The sequence below is a fragment of the Trametes versicolor genome (assembly GCF_000271585.1).
Source record: "Trametes versicolor FP-101664 SS1 unplaced genomic scaffold TRAVEscaffold_3, whole genome shotgun sequence".
Classification (NCBI taxonomy): domain Eukaryota; kingdom Fungi; phylum Basidiomycota; class Agaricomycetes; order Polyporales; family Polyporaceae; genus Trametes; species Trametes versicolor.
In genome coordinates, this window is record NW_007360323.1 from 2,535,161 (window position 1) to 2,548,326 (window position 13,166).

General features: G+C 56.7%; 7 protein-coding genes across 7 annotated transcripts; 3 read left to right on the forward strand and 4 right to left on the reverse strand.

Annotated features, from left to right (window-relative positions):
• Positions 1 to 212: 212 nt before the first annotated feature.
• On the reverse strand, positions 213 to 1,645 carry TRAVEDRAFT_144275 (uncharacterized protein). The gene is made up of 3 exons (XM_008037560.1): positions 1,123 to 1,645; positions 938 to 1,067; positions 213 to 878 (listed from the first exon to the last, which is right to left on the reverse strand). Exons 1-3 carry the CDS (start codon positions 1,593 to 1,595, stop codon positions 261 to 263), a joined length of 1,221 nt encoding a protein of 406 aa, XP_008035751.1. The 5' UTR covers positions 1,596 to 1,645; the 3' UTR covers positions 213 to 260.
• Positions 1,646 to 2,640: 995 nt separating this feature from the next.
• TRAVEDRAFT_44838 (uncharacterized protein) lies at positions 2,641 to 2,983 on the forward strand (the record flags this gene model as incomplete). Its single annotated transcript, XM_008036884.1, has 2 exons — positions 2,641 to 2,803; positions 2,859 to 2,983. The coding sequence occupies 2 exons, from the start codon at positions 2,641 to 2,643 to the stop codon at positions 2,981 to 2,983; spliced, it is 288 nt and encodes a 95-aa protein (XP_008035075.1).
• Positions 2,984 to 3,980: 997 nt separating this feature from the next.
• On the forward strand, positions 3,981 to 4,772 carry TRAVEDRAFT_163692 (uncharacterized protein). Its single transcript, XM_008037561.1, has 2 exons — positions 3,981 to 4,136; positions 4,193 to 4,772. The coding sequence occupies exons 1-2, from the start codon at positions 4,011 to 4,013 to the stop codon at positions 4,595 to 4,597; spliced, it is 531 nt and encodes a 176-aa protein (XP_008035752.1). The 5' UTR covers positions 3,981 to 4,010; the 3' UTR covers positions 4,598 to 4,772.
• A 415-nt stretch (positions 4,773 to 5,187) lies between these two features.
• TRAVEDRAFT_115603 (uncharacterized protein) lies at positions 5,188 to 6,318 on the reverse strand (the record flags this gene model as incomplete). Its single annotated transcript, XM_008037562.1, has 4 exons — positions 5,188 to 5,316; positions 5,380 to 5,799; positions 5,861 to 6,022; positions 6,076 to 6,318. 4 exons carry the CDS (start codon positions 6,316 to 6,318, stop codon positions 5,188 to 5,190), a joined length of 954 nt encoding a protein of 317 aa, XP_008035753.1.
• Positions 6,319 to 6,510: 192 nt separating this feature from the next.
• Positions 6,511 to 7,642, reverse strand: TRAVEDRAFT_144284 (uncharacterized protein). Its single transcript, XM_008037563.1, has 3 exons — positions 7,608 to 7,642; positions 6,953 to 7,420; positions 6,511 to 6,896 (listed from the first exon to the last, which is right to left on the reverse strand). The coding sequence occupies exons 2-3, from the start codon at positions 7,418 to 7,420 to the stop codon at positions 6,648 to 6,650; spliced, it is 717 nt and encodes a 238-aa protein (XP_008035754.1). The 5' UTR covers positions 7,608 to 7,642; the 3' UTR covers positions 6,511 to 6,647.
• A 239-nt stretch (positions 7,643 to 7,881) lies between these two features.
• TRAVEDRAFT_57141 (UPF0183-domain-containing protein) lies at positions 7,882 to 10,558 on the reverse strand (the record flags this gene model as incomplete). Its single annotated transcript, XM_008037012.1, has 13 exons — positions 7,882 to 7,893; positions 7,954 to 8,046; positions 8,106 to 8,216; positions 8,273 to 8,415; positions 8,475 to 8,591; positions 8,644 to 9,124; positions 9,176 to 9,281; positions 9,338 to 9,369; positions 9,420 to 9,495; positions 9,547 to 9,635; positions 9,693 to 9,882; positions 9,938 to 10,446; positions 10,498 to 10,558. The coding sequence occupies 8 exons, from the start codon at positions 10,556 to 10,558 to the stop codon at positions 9,051 to 9,053; spliced, it is 1,137 nt and encodes a 378-aa protein (XP_008035203.1). The 3' UTR covers positions 7,882 to 7,893; positions 7,954 to 8,046; positions 8,106 to 8,216; positions 8,273 to 8,415; positions 8,475 to 8,591; positions 8,644 to 9,050.
• A 411-nt stretch (positions 10,559 to 10,969) lies between these two features.
• On the forward strand, positions 10,970 to 13,110 carry TRAVEDRAFT_44844 (epsilon DNA polymerase; the record flags this gene model as incomplete). The annotated part of the gene is made up of 11 exons (XM_008036885.1): positions 10,970 to 10,999; positions 11,050 to 11,188; positions 11,236 to 11,413; positions 11,467 to 11,617; positions 11,671 to 11,805; positions 11,858 to 12,043; positions 12,094 to 12,313; positions 12,369 to 12,676; positions 12,728 to 12,838; positions 12,891 to 13,024; positions 13,074 to 13,110. 11 exons carry the CDS (start codon positions 10,970 to 10,972, stop codon positions 13,108 to 13,110), a joined length of 1,629 nt encoding a protein of 542 aa, XP_008035076.1.
• Between the last annotated feature and the right edge of the window lie 56 nt (positions 13,111 to 13,166).

Consider the following 13,166-nt stretch of genomic DNA (forward strand, 5'->3'; position numbering starts at 1 on the left):
TTGTTTTTACCTTCACTTTGTTTTTGGTTTCCGCCTTCCCGGTTGTGCGTAGAAGAGAAGGGGAGGCCAGGCTCATACCGGGCGGGCTGAGGGCCGCCGTCGCGCAGCTGATAAACGACGATATGTATTGTAGAATACGGTACGGCCCCGCGCCGTCGTCGAACACGAATATATCACAATAGCCAAAACTTCTACATCTCTGTGAACAACTGCCAATAGATGCTTGCGAATCGAGAAGTGACCTGGGGTCTAGGATGTTCTCATACGTAGCTACAAGTGATCTGTCTACTGACATGACCGGGGCCCAGAGAGGGACCAATGATGACCGCGAGCAGGATCTGACTCACTAACCAGCTGATAGAAACGTACAACCACGATTTCCTGTTTTCCAGCGCGTCGACCTCCGCCGCGAACGTGCTCACAGTCGTCAAACACCCGCAATACCCGTCCGCAAGGCCCTTCAACACCGAGCACGCATTCGGGCTGAGCGTATTCGGGGCGCGTATGCTCTGCAGCACCTGGAACGTGCCGAGGAGCGCGGTCCCAAGCGTGTTCGCGACAAACGTCCCGAGCGGGAAGAGCTTGAGGCGCGGGTTGAGGTGCACGGAGAGCAGGTAGCGCGAGAGCGTGCCGGGGAAGGAGAAGAGGAGCGCGGCGGTCGCCTCGTGGCGGTAGCGCGCGGGGAGGCGGAAGTACGCGGGGTAGGCGGCGGCGTAGACGAGCACGGCGAGCGCGGAGAGCGCGTAGCGGACGCGGCGCGGGGGCGGGGGGAGGGTGGGCACGCGCGGGACGACGAGCGTGGCGAGGTGGGCGCCGAAGGAGACGGCGGAGAGCGCGATGGCGAGTGTGAAGACGGTCTTGCCGATTCCGTCGATGGCCTGGGGAGCATTAGGGGGGTCAGTCATCCGCTTGAACTTGTGAAAGGGAGTTGCCTTACGTCCCGAAACCAGTCTCGATGAGAAGCTGTGCCGTTTATCCAAGACTCGAATATGTCCAGTTGCCACCCCGAGAATGTAGTCAGGGATCCGCAAAATCCGGTAGTCACTGCAGTGTACAGTGGCCCATAGCTAAATGCAACAAAACGCTCAGTAACGTAACGAGAAGAGACGGAGGGACACGCACAATCTTCCGAACGGTTCCTTCATCCCCAGTGCGAACCCCATGATGAGGCATCCAGCCGCCTGAATCCATGCAAGAGGGAATATGCTCCGCCCGTCATACGTCGTAATGGCCTGCAGCCCGAGCCTGGCGAGCACGCCGAATATCGAGGCCGGCATCAATAGCGCAATCACCGGGAAGGACAGCGGGTGGTATATCTTCGAGGGCGGCAGCTTCTCCTCCTCGCTCGGCGGGCGGTCGATGGACGCCAGAGACGCCGCGTCCCCGACGGAGCTATGGCGCGCGAGCACCTCCCCGACGTCGTTCTGCACGCGCCCCGTTCCATTATGCCGCCGTTGGAGGGTCGTAGATGCCGAGATGCTGCCGCTGGAGGAACCCTTGCTGCTGCTGGGCTCCTGGCCTGGGTTCAGGTGGTCGTGAGTCGCATCCTGGACTAGTTCAGGGTCCTTTTCGTTGTGGTCGGATGGGGTCGCCATCGCCCTGGCCGGCAGCGCTAGCGTCGAGGTGGGCGTCGAGAGCAGGAGGCATTGACGGAGAGCGGGAGAGCGGATGATTCGGAGCCGCGAAGGTCATAAATAGCGCAGGATGCCGATCGTTTGGAGAGTTGCTGCTCGATTGAGCGGCCCGAGCGGTCGGAGAGCTCCTCAGGCGCCCGTTACTGTAATTAGCGCGAGCCGCACCAAGTTCGTCGACTCCTTGAACGTGCCATGCATGTACGGCTCCCCAACGTTGCAACGTTTGGCAGGCCGTGTACATCAAATTAACGTTATATAGCAGCGCCGGCTGCGAGCGCATCTCATTGCTGATGCGCTACACTGCCCAGACGCGCGCTCGGCTTCGTATAACAGGTCGAAACCCAGAAGGACGAAGCAGACCCGTACCTCCGCGTACAACATCTGCCGGCACGAAAGTGATGACACTTGCATGATATCTCCTTTTCGCCCCTCGAAGCGGCGGTCGTCCTCGTTTTGGCCAAGACGAAGCTCCTCGCCCACACGCGGCATCCTGGTCGACAGGTGAGCGGTCGATGCTCTGATGAACGACAACAATCCGGCTAACCAACCTCCTACCAGTGCCATAACGGCACTGCTTCGTCACCGGAGGTTCGTCGTCCATCGGGAACCGGTCTTGTTCCCGCCGTGCTGCTGGTTGAACGCGGCGCCCGAGTATACGTCGTAGCGCGTAATGAGGAACGCCTGAGGACGGCGGTAGCAGAGACGGAGGCACGTACCCTGCCACGCCACACGCAAGTGGTCTCTGCTAACCCGTTTGTGGCACAGAAACACCGTCAGTCCGCAGCACAGCGCACGTACGCCTATTCATTCGGCGTGAACACCGAGACAGGCCCAACTGCTGCGCGAGGAGACGCATGGCGGACACCGTCTGGATGCCCTTGTTCCTCTGCGCAGGCGCCTCACGGCTGCCGTTCTGGTCGATCCAGAACGCATAATCGGTGCGAAAATATACGGACGCGTCCTATGGGACACAAGCGTTCACAGCGCTCGAAAGGGACCCGCTCACATGGCGCTGCTGCGTACGCTCACACGCGCCGGAGGCTGCCATGAAGTGACGGGCGAAGCAAGGGGTCAAGCTAAGGGGAAACTCGTGCTCGAGTCTTCCACCTTGGGACACTTTTCCATGGTCGGCTATTCGACGTATTCCCCGGGAACATTCGCACTTCGGGGTCTGTCAATCATGTCTTCTGTGCATACACGACTATCTTGACGTTCACCTCTAAGGCTTGGCAGAGGCTCTCTACCTTGAGTTCATGCTCTACGGAATCGGCGTCCACAATGTCTTCCCGGACACCAGCTACTCGCCCGGCTACGACACGGAGGCTCGCACAAAGCCCACGACCACTTAAGATCGAGGAATCAGACAGCAGGTCGAGTCCAGAATGCGTAGCCGATATGATCTTCGCAGGTTCGTGGGGTGTATACTGCGGCTTCCCGGGCTGACCCTGTACCACGCGTCCAGAAAGGCAAGTTCCATATCATCGTGTACTGGTTGGGACACGTCTTCCGAGCGTCCTTGCCCGGAAACGGCTACTACGGCCTCCTCGGCTACGAGAGTTATGTCCATGTTGCTTCGATGTGCCCTTCTGACCTCGGGCAGGTCGCGCTGCGGATTTGGCGGTTAACCGTGTACTTAACTATCCGGGCATTTCGTGCAGAACACGAAGAGTTCCTGTGCGGAAGAGGTGATCGTTCCTCGATGCTGATATCGACCTCTGTGCGCAATGCAGCAGTGCCCGATGTTCCTACGATAGGACGTTAATGAAATGCCAATCACATCATCGTGGCGTTGGTCGAGATTGCACACACGTAGGGATCGCAGCGGAAGGTTTATGATAAAACAAGCGACAGATGGGATTGTTTGGGGGAGCGAAGCTCATAATCTACAGCGGCCGAAGCCGCGAGACTACGCGCATTATAACCACCGCTATGTCCGTAGACATCCTCTCTTGGAGCCTGCCATTTAGCAACTCGACGTGGATAGACGCATAGGTTGCCTAGTAATAAAGGACCGACATGTAAGATGGAGGGCAGAGAAGCGCCGGGTGCGCTGAAAAGGCGGGCAGTTCAGGGCAGGCAGGCAGGGACGTGGATGCTCGGCAGGGCCGGAGCGCGCGTGGCTGCGCCGGGGCCGAAGTGGCCGGGACCGTGACGGCGTTCAGTCCTTCGACTGTGTTCCGCGGCGGGAGGGGACGCGGACTCGGGCAAGCGCATCGAAATGCGGCTGACACAGCTCGACCCCTGGTGGCTGAGCTGAGTCTGGCAAAGCCTGGCTACCGCCGCATCGTCCTCTCGCGCCTCGCATGATGCTCCGGCACGCATAATAACGCACACCCTCCCCTCCGCCGCAGGCCACGCCCACCTCCTCCGCCCCCCATGTCCCCCAGCCGCTCTGGGCCACCCGCGACCGCCCTGCCCTGGGGCTACTGGCTCGTCTTCGGCCTCTACGAGCCCCTCCTCGCAATCTGCGGCTTTGTCGGGGCCCTGGCCGACCCTAAGGGGGTGCGTAGCTGCTCCCCGGCGCGTGTATGCATGTACTGACTGATTGCCATCCGCAGGCGCACGATGCGCAAGCACCCTGGCCATCGGGCGGCGCGCCCCCGGGCCCGCTCGCGAAAGCGACCCAAGTCACCATGCTGCAGCTCGCGCATGTCGTGGGCCTGCTCGGCCTCATTAACCTATTCGTGCTCGGCGCCGCGCGCAAATACCTCTTCGCCCACCCCGCGCTGCAGGAGAAGATCGTCGGCGCCCTCCTCACCCCCCTCCTCATCGCGGACATCGTCCATCTCGTTATCACCTGGTGGGCGCTGGGAGACAGTCGGTGGACTATGTGGGAATGGAGCGGGCTGCTATGGACGACTTTCTTGACGGGCTTCAGTCTGCTCGTTCCGAGGATTGCATGGCACATGGGGATCGGACGGTATGTGGATAGACGGGATGGACAGGCATTGCGGAAGATATGAATAGACCCGGATTAAATGCATTCGACGTAGGGTACTTTACGATAATCGTTATTCGTAGCATACACCCTCTCCGAGACCTGGGGATCCTACGTAGACATAGCTCGCATTAGTGACATATTTCTGAAGTTTAAACTCACCTGCCTCAAGCGAGCGCTAGATGTACTGTCACCTAACTATATGGAAGTTGTTCGCGCTAAACCAGCTTTATTTTGGCCATGTAGCCATGACATTTACCAGCAGTTATAAGCATCCCCGGTCCAGTGGTATCGACTTCGAACAATATGTACCGACCGGTGGTTTGAGGTCGTAAATGCGCTGACTGAGACCGGGTGTTCCATATGGCGGGTGAGTTTTTCCCATATTTTTATCGCGAATGGCAGACGGTCATGCTCGTCATATTAGATCAAGGACGGACCACTGGGAACCTCCAAGTCCCGCAGGACTGTAACACGGGGCTCCCTCGCATACCACTTTGTAATCATTCGAGCACGGCCGCCTGCCACAGAGAATGGTACTCACATATGCCTGCCCTGGACCTGCCGGTATGCCGACTCTTCGATGGATGCTGGATGCTGAATGGCCCGTCGATGTCAGACTGAAGGCCCCTCCTTCCCTGCGATCGCGCTGCTGCGTTTACGGCGGCGCATATCCCAGTAGTCCAGTATCCAAGACTGGAGCAGCCCAAACGTCGCAGACGTCACCCAATACAGCTGTATGCCCTGAACACCCCGCGCAATCAGCGACCACTCTTCACTGCACCCGACGCAAGCGGGCCCACTCACCCCTGGGACCATCGCAGCGATGAGGATGCGCCCGACCGACATAATCCGGAGCGCCGTCTGATAGATCCTGCGCGGCTCGAGCACGTTCTCCCCGCGCGCACGCCGCTCCGCCGTCCACTTCGCGACCTGCTGCTCGCGCTGGAGCACCTCCGCGCTCACGAACCAGCGCGAGCTCTCTACATTCGCGAGCGTGATCATTCCGAGTACGATGGGAAGCGTGAGCGTCGCGTCCGGGTGCGCGAGCGACGTGAGCGTGAGGAACGTCTCCGAGTCGAGCACGGTCCCCGCGCTCCGCGTGGCGTCCGAGAGCACCATGCTCGTCCCGACGAAGAGTGGGAGCTGCGTAAGGATTGGCATGGCGATGGTCGGGATGGGCGAGGCGTTGTATTCCGCCAGCAGCGTCTTACGCCGTTGTGCGGCCTACGGTGTGGAGTGTGAGCAGTCGGGCAGCGGCGTGCAGCGGCGGGGAACGCGAACGTACGATGACGCGACTCCGTTTGTTAATCTCCGCTATGACAGCGTCCTTGTCGCCGCGAAAGCCGTCCTTTTTCATGTGCTGCTGGACCTCCTTGTGTATGGCGGGCATCTCGCTCTTCAGCTGAGGAATGGCGAGGTGCTCGGCACGCCATTGCCTGTTCTTAGCCTGAGAACCTCTCAGTATCTGCGTACACATCTCATGAAGGCGATACCACGTACCCAGACTGAGAAAGGAACAGTGAACGCGAGACGCGTCACGACGGTGACGAGGATAATGGTGCACGAGTACGGCGGCCATTCTGGTGGGAAGGGCAGCGCGATGGCCAAGTCAAGGAAGCCCTCCGAGAGTCCATGGATCGTTGACGAGACAAATGTCCTCCGAGGTATGGAGCGTCGGGGTCGTTGAGAGGCTGCCGCTAGAGACGGCCGTAGTGTTGACAGTGCAGTCCTGGTGGAAAACATCGTGCACCCTTCCTTGCGCAGGCGCCCGCATGGGCTTCACGCGTCTCGGGTCCAGGCCCGGACCGTGGCTCTGTCTTGAATTCACATCGTACGCTCGCGCGACGAAGTTGTGTGTTTGTCGATTTTGGATATTGCTGAAGATCAAGAGCACACGAAGAGTGGGGCTTTTTACAACGCACAGACTAGCATATCGAAAGCGCGTATAGATGTCATGCGTGTGCTATAGGGCATATCATAGTCATAGCTGCAGCGCGGCCGCCAAGGAAGCTCCCCTCGTCGAGTCCTCCTCGCAGTCTGCCCCAACCCATCCACCAAAGAGAACCCGCCACTCAGAACGCCAACTGGTGGGGGAACTGGCCCTTCGAGAGGCCGAAGCTCGCCTTGATGTACTTTTGGAGGTACTCGGTCTTCTTGATGGCAGCAATGACAGCCGCGTCGACCGACTTCTGGTCCGCCGCCTTCGACTCAGGGAAAGCCTCCTTCTTCGGCTTGCCCTCAGAGAAGAACTCCTCCTCTGCAGAGCGCGCGCCCTTCGACGTAGGCTTCGCGAAGTACGCATCGGTGACCTTCTCGTCGACCTGATCGATTGTGATAAGAGAATAGTTCAAGCCGCATTGGCATGAACTCAGCCCACCTTGAAGTCATCGCCGAGCTGGACCTTGGTGGAGGTGGCAATAACATATGCCTGGTTCACCCTCCGCAGGGGAACACCGTTGACCTTGTAGGGGCCGGTGACGAGGAGGAGGCCGCTGTCGAGCTGCTTCAAGAACACGACGCGCTTCCCCCGGAAACGGCCAGCGAGGAGGATGAGGACGGTGCCGGGAGTGATGGATGAGCGGAGCTTGGTGGGCTTGGGTGCCTTGCGGCTCTTCTTGGGTTGGCGGACATCCTCGGCGGGGTAGAAACGGGGAGCCTTCTGGGTGGGGACGAGACGCTTCCCGCCGTTCTTGTCACCGCCAACGGAGACCTCCTTGGTGGGGGCGACCTCAGCCGCAGCGGGCTTCTCCGTCTTTTTCTGGCCCTTGAAGAGACCGCGGCGGGCGAACACGCCGGAACGGGAGAGGCGGCCGACGTTGGGGGCGAGTTCCTTGCTGCGGGCCATCTGAGGGAGCGAAGTGTGAGTAGTGCGTAGAGAGGTGCAGTTCACCGGGTGCCCAGGGTACATCCGCCCGCGCAGCCTGCCATCCAGCCCATTCCAACCGCGATTTTCCCTCCAACCCAGTCATAGCGCATATCGACGGATCCAGGGGACCCAGCCAGAGCTCCAGACAGCACGAAAGCATACTCACAGCGTCGATGTGGGTCTTGAAGTGTTGCGGCCTTGTTGATACCGTCGGACAGTTTTGCGAGAGTGCACGCCAGCGGCTATTGGGCCCAATTCGGCAATCAAGCGCTCGTAGACCCCGCGCGTCTGATGACGTCCCTCGGCGTAACCTCATTTCAATGAGTGCGCGTCCGACGCGACTCACAACTTGACTCATACATCTCTCCAACGACCTTGGAGGACCTCAGGCTCGTCTCAGATAACATCTCCCACCGCTTATACCTCTGCTATGGACGCCCCTCAAGAGCAACGTTAGCAGGCCTACTATTCCGTGCGCATCGGAAAACATGCTGATCATGTACGGCTATTAGACGATGAACGCAGCATCGTATGGCTAGACGTCGATAATACACTGTACTCCGCAAGCGCAGGCATATCTCATGCTATGGGAACGCGCATACATGGTACCTACAATGCCGAGTTTCGTGGTAGAACATGACACTCATGGCGCACGCACATGCAGCGTACTTCGTCGGCATGGGCTTGCCCGAGGAGGAAGCCTCCACGCTGCATCATAAATACTACTCCCAGTATGGCCTTGCTATCCGGGGTCTTGTGAGGCATCATCAGATCGGTGCGTCTCATGCTTCAAACGCGGTCCAGGTACCAGTGTGTGACTGAATTGTGAAGACCCTCTGGACTTTGATCGCAAGTGCGATGGCTCCCTTCCGCTCGAAGAGCTGCTCAAACCAGACCCCGCGCTCCGGAAGCTCCTAGAAGACATAGACCGGAGCAAGACTCGGGTGTGGGCTCTAACGAACGCCTATATAAGCGTGCGTACTGAACATCAAATCAACGAGGGCGTAACCGCAGCCTGACGTTTATGCGACAGCATGCTTCCCGAGTACTTCGTATCCTCGGGGTAGATGATCTCATCGAGGACATCATTTACTGCGACTACTCCAACTCCAACTTCTCGTGTAAACCTGAGACGGATTTCTACGAGAATGTAGGGATGCTTCTATAGTTGACCGAGCTATGCTGATCGTTCCCCCTTGCAGGCGATGAAGAAAGCGGGAGTCCAAGACCCTTCGAAGTGCTACTTCATCGACGACAGTCGTACGAACGTTGAGGCCGCAAGACGTCTCGGCTGGGGCCATTGCGTCCACTTCTGCGAACGCGGCTTAATTGCTATGGAGGGAGGAAAGCCGAAGCACATCGGCACTGATATTCAGGAAGGAGACGATACGAGTGGCATCATAGCGGTAACCAATCTCGAAGAACTAAGAACTGTCTGGCCAGAGATCTTCAAGCGATGATCATCCACTGAAAATATAGAGGTAGTATCTGTATGTATACTCTCGGACTTCAGGCAGGCGTCAGTACTCAAAGTTGCTTCAGGTGTATGTACTGTACAACAGCGTCCGGTCAGTCTACATAGTCGTACATCCAGAAAAACATCACTAGATCAGAAAAGCATGACTGAGACGACTTGTCCTGACTCAGTCGCTTCCAAGATAATCCCGTCATACCCGAACAGACCTGCGCAGATGATCAAAGACTGAAAAGCAGGAGCCGGCGGAGCGTACTCACGAGTGGTCGAACTTGGCAGACGTAGCCCATCTTCGTCGTCCGTGCGATTGAGAATCATAGAAGGGGGCGCTTCGCCGGGGGCAAGGAAATGATGGATTTCCTCTACCTATTCGCCGATACGATTAATGATGTGCCCTAGATCCAGTTGGCGCGAAAACTTACCCTCTCGTAGAACCTCTTCCGGGGTGGAGACTCTGAACTGAATGTCAGTGATAGGACACGCACTATGAATCAATGAACTGACCGTCCTCGTCGTCCTCCGGACGACCTTCTATATCCCAAGGACAACGCTTATATCTTTGGAATAATGGTGTTCCAGGCTATGTTTTGGAGTGAGAATCGGGGAGGTCCTCGGTCTGGAAACGACGTACAACGTTTGAATGTAGAACGACCTTCTTCACAGTATGTGTCGACCCCGATACTAGGAAGTCAATGCCGTGTTGCTGGTAGTTGTAGAAGTCTGTCAAGAAATCGATTTTAGTTTGGGGCCTATACCTATATATATATGCTTTCTTACAGTCACCGTCCTCGTCGACTTCCGCTTGGTTACTTCGCGAATGTATTGTCATCCTATCGTCCTCCTTGTAATGCACGCGCAGAGGCGGGCCCAAGTCGACTGTGAGATCCTGCGCGGTAGTCGAGCCTAGCATGACGTGGACGGGCTCTGAGCCTGACGGGTAGAATTGCAGAGTGACACCTTCATGGATCTACTGCACATTCAGCATCGCTCATGCGGGCTAGCGATCGGAGGTGGCAGTTCACCTTGACCACCGCTCGGGACAAATCACCAGCCATGGCTGGGCATTCCCTGACCTCATCCAGCGCGTCCCTGGGTTCGCCGTCCAGGTTCTTCTGCGCGATGATGATGCGCTTGACCTCTTGGTGTCGATCGTCCGAGATGGTAGGGCTCTTCGGAGCGGCTCCTCTGGATTCCTCCTCAAAGCTGAACGACACTCCAGGGTAGCGTAGGTCATCTCCGGGGTATGTTGGTCCGAACATCCGACTCACGCCGACTCTCTTCAGCGCATCCTCGCTCGAAGAGAGAATGGAGGTCTTGTAGGTCAGGGTCAGGGGAGGATTAGGATCACGTAGTTTCTTTATAGATATCGTGTGTAGCCTTTGATGATGGCCTGAGAATAGCAGGTCTAGGTGTGGCCTGAGGTGCAGGATAATGGGTGTGGTAGGAGAGTCGGGGTCATACTTCACGTCGACCTGCGGAAAGAAATGCTGCAGACTGCGTAATGTATCGAGTACATTCCACAAGGATGTCCCTGATGTTCATTGTGAGTACATGAAACGACCCGTACAGATCAAGTACTCACCTATCTCAAACATCCCTAGCCCTGAACCTGGCCGGACATCGAGCTCGAGTGTAGAGAACATCCTCTTTGCTTGAGCCTAGTTGAAAGATGGTTTCCAGTAGAAATATATGCCTAGCGCAGATAACCACAGTGTGAAGCAGAGTAGTTGCAGCCAGCAGATAGTTTGGACTTAGATGTCGATGGCGGTAAACAAGCAAGCCTGGCGGGCTCGAGTGACTCTGCGCCACCACAGGGCGGCCCGTAAGCCGGCCCGATTTGGAGCTTGACGCGTCGCGTTACGTTCAGCGTAAGCACAGTCACAGTCACGGTCGCGTCGACGCGTCGGCAGCCCAGATTTCTCAGTCCCTCACGCTGCAGCCACCATCACCACCACCACTGGCCACCACCATAACTTACCGCTTCAGTGACTTGCCGTCTGCTGCTTGAACACAACTATCAGAGGGCTCACCTCACTGCGTCAATAACTACTGCAATGACGGACCGCAGACAAGTTGTCATCAAGGTACCTCTTCCTGTGAAAGGTCAGAGAATCGCGTTTCAACAGTCTCTCAGGTGTTCAGGAAGTATGGGCACTCCCTTGGCCCCGAGTCCTTGGAGTTTCTGGAGGAACTTCTAGACCGCCATGAAATCGCGGACGAGGAAGTTGAGTTTTCTATGGAGTGGATGGCGAAGGAGTACAACAAGCAGGACGGTGCGCTTGCTTTTACGGAAGCGTCGGGCGTATCTCACTCCTCCTAGATGCCCAGATGAAAGTCTCGCTGGATGTGCTCAACAGAGTGTATGAAGCATTCCAAAGTGGAGACAACGAAGGGGCACAAGAACACGCAGTCTTGGACCCAGACAGCCATTTGTATGTCATTGACGCGTTCGAGATGCCATCATGGAACTGGTCAAGCGAACGCAGTACATTCGAGCGGTAGGTTCAACTCCACGTTGGTTCGCGCTCTCAAACTGAGACTGTCGACTCAGAGCATCGGGACCTTTGACGTCCTCGGGAACGGCAGATTCGAGGGTCACAGCAATGCGGAATAGATTGAATGTCATCAAACAATGTGTACTGCGAAACGATCACTTCTCTCCGTCGACGCTACCTTCGAAAGATCGCGAGAATCTCCTAACTGTGAGACTTGTCCTGTCGTGATACGACGTGAATGAGCTTAACGTGCGTTCCAGTTGAGGTCAACAAAACAGCTATTAGGACGTGCTGGCGACCGCTTCCTGCTCTTCGGGATGCTAACGCACTCGAAAGAGGGTAAACTCTGCCTCGAAGACCCAGACGGACTGGTGGAGCTCGACTTCACGCAACTTGTGAGTAGAGCAATCCACTCAGTTATATGGCCGCTTATGACGCTTAGCACAGGAGCAACCCAGTGAAGGACTGTTTACGGAGGGTTGCCTAGCCCTTGTCGAAGGCGACTACACCGAAGACGGGACACTTCTAGTAATCGCCATCGGACATCCACCCTGCGAGAGTCGAGAAGCTGCACGCTCGATCTTTGGCCACGTCGACTTCCTGGGCAAGGGGGCAACAACATTGCTGGAAGATGTAATGCATATCATATTTCTTCTGTCCTGGCGCTCATACTATTCTTATAGAAACAACTGTCTACTCGGGTACAATTGGAACTGGCCGATCTCAGATTCTTCGTCCTCTCAGATGTGTGGCTCGACAGGCCAGAAACACTACTCGGGCTCCGCAAATTGTTCGACAACTGTATGGAGAACAGCTTCATCCCCAAGGTGATAATTCTCTGCGGTAATTTCACCAGCGTCGGAATACCGCAAGGAAACGGACGTGAAGTGCGGCGATACCAAGGTTAGTGCATGGTTTATTTAGCGGACCGTGGATCAACTAACTGACAATCCTGCAGAGCACTTCGACGCTCTCGCCGATGTCATAGCGAGCTATCCCTTGATAACTCGCAGTACGCACTTCGTTATGGTCCCCGGCCCGTTGGACGTGACGATGAACTCAATTTTGCCACGAAGACCGCTGTTGTCCTCATTCGTCTCGCGTATGAAGTCGCGCATACCCAACGTTCACTTCGCTACCAACCCGTGCCGGATCAAATTCTTCGAGCAGGAGATAGTCGTGTTCAGAGAAGACCTGATGTCAAGGATGCTTCGAAACTTGGTCGGAGTGAAACCAGACGTGAAGAACGATGATCTGAAGCGCTACGTGAGTTGTTCGAGGATGGCATCTGAAACGAAGCACTCATGGCAGGGGTAGCTCGTGCAAACTGTCCTAGATCAAAGCCACCTCATGCCGGTGACAGTGTCCATTGAACCCACGCTCGCCGAATATGACCACACACTACGTCTATACCCTTTACCGACCGCCGTAAGTTTATTCCGGAATCCCGCGATGCAAAAGCTAATCCCGCTCGCTACAGGTGGTCCTCGCCGATAGATACGACCGGTATCAGATGACATATGAAGGTTGCCATGTGTTCAACCCCGGACGCTTCGTTGGCAAAACGTTCACATTCTCTGCATACGCTCCCGCACGAAGAGAATCCGAGGAGTGGTGAGCCCTTCCCGCTCGTATCGCCGATGGCTTACTGAGATGTTGTTAGCGTTCTGGATCTGGACTCGGACGATGGGTGGTCATGACCGACAGCTCCGAATCGTAGATGTGGCCGGTTCCGGGAGGATCCGGTGGGCGGTAA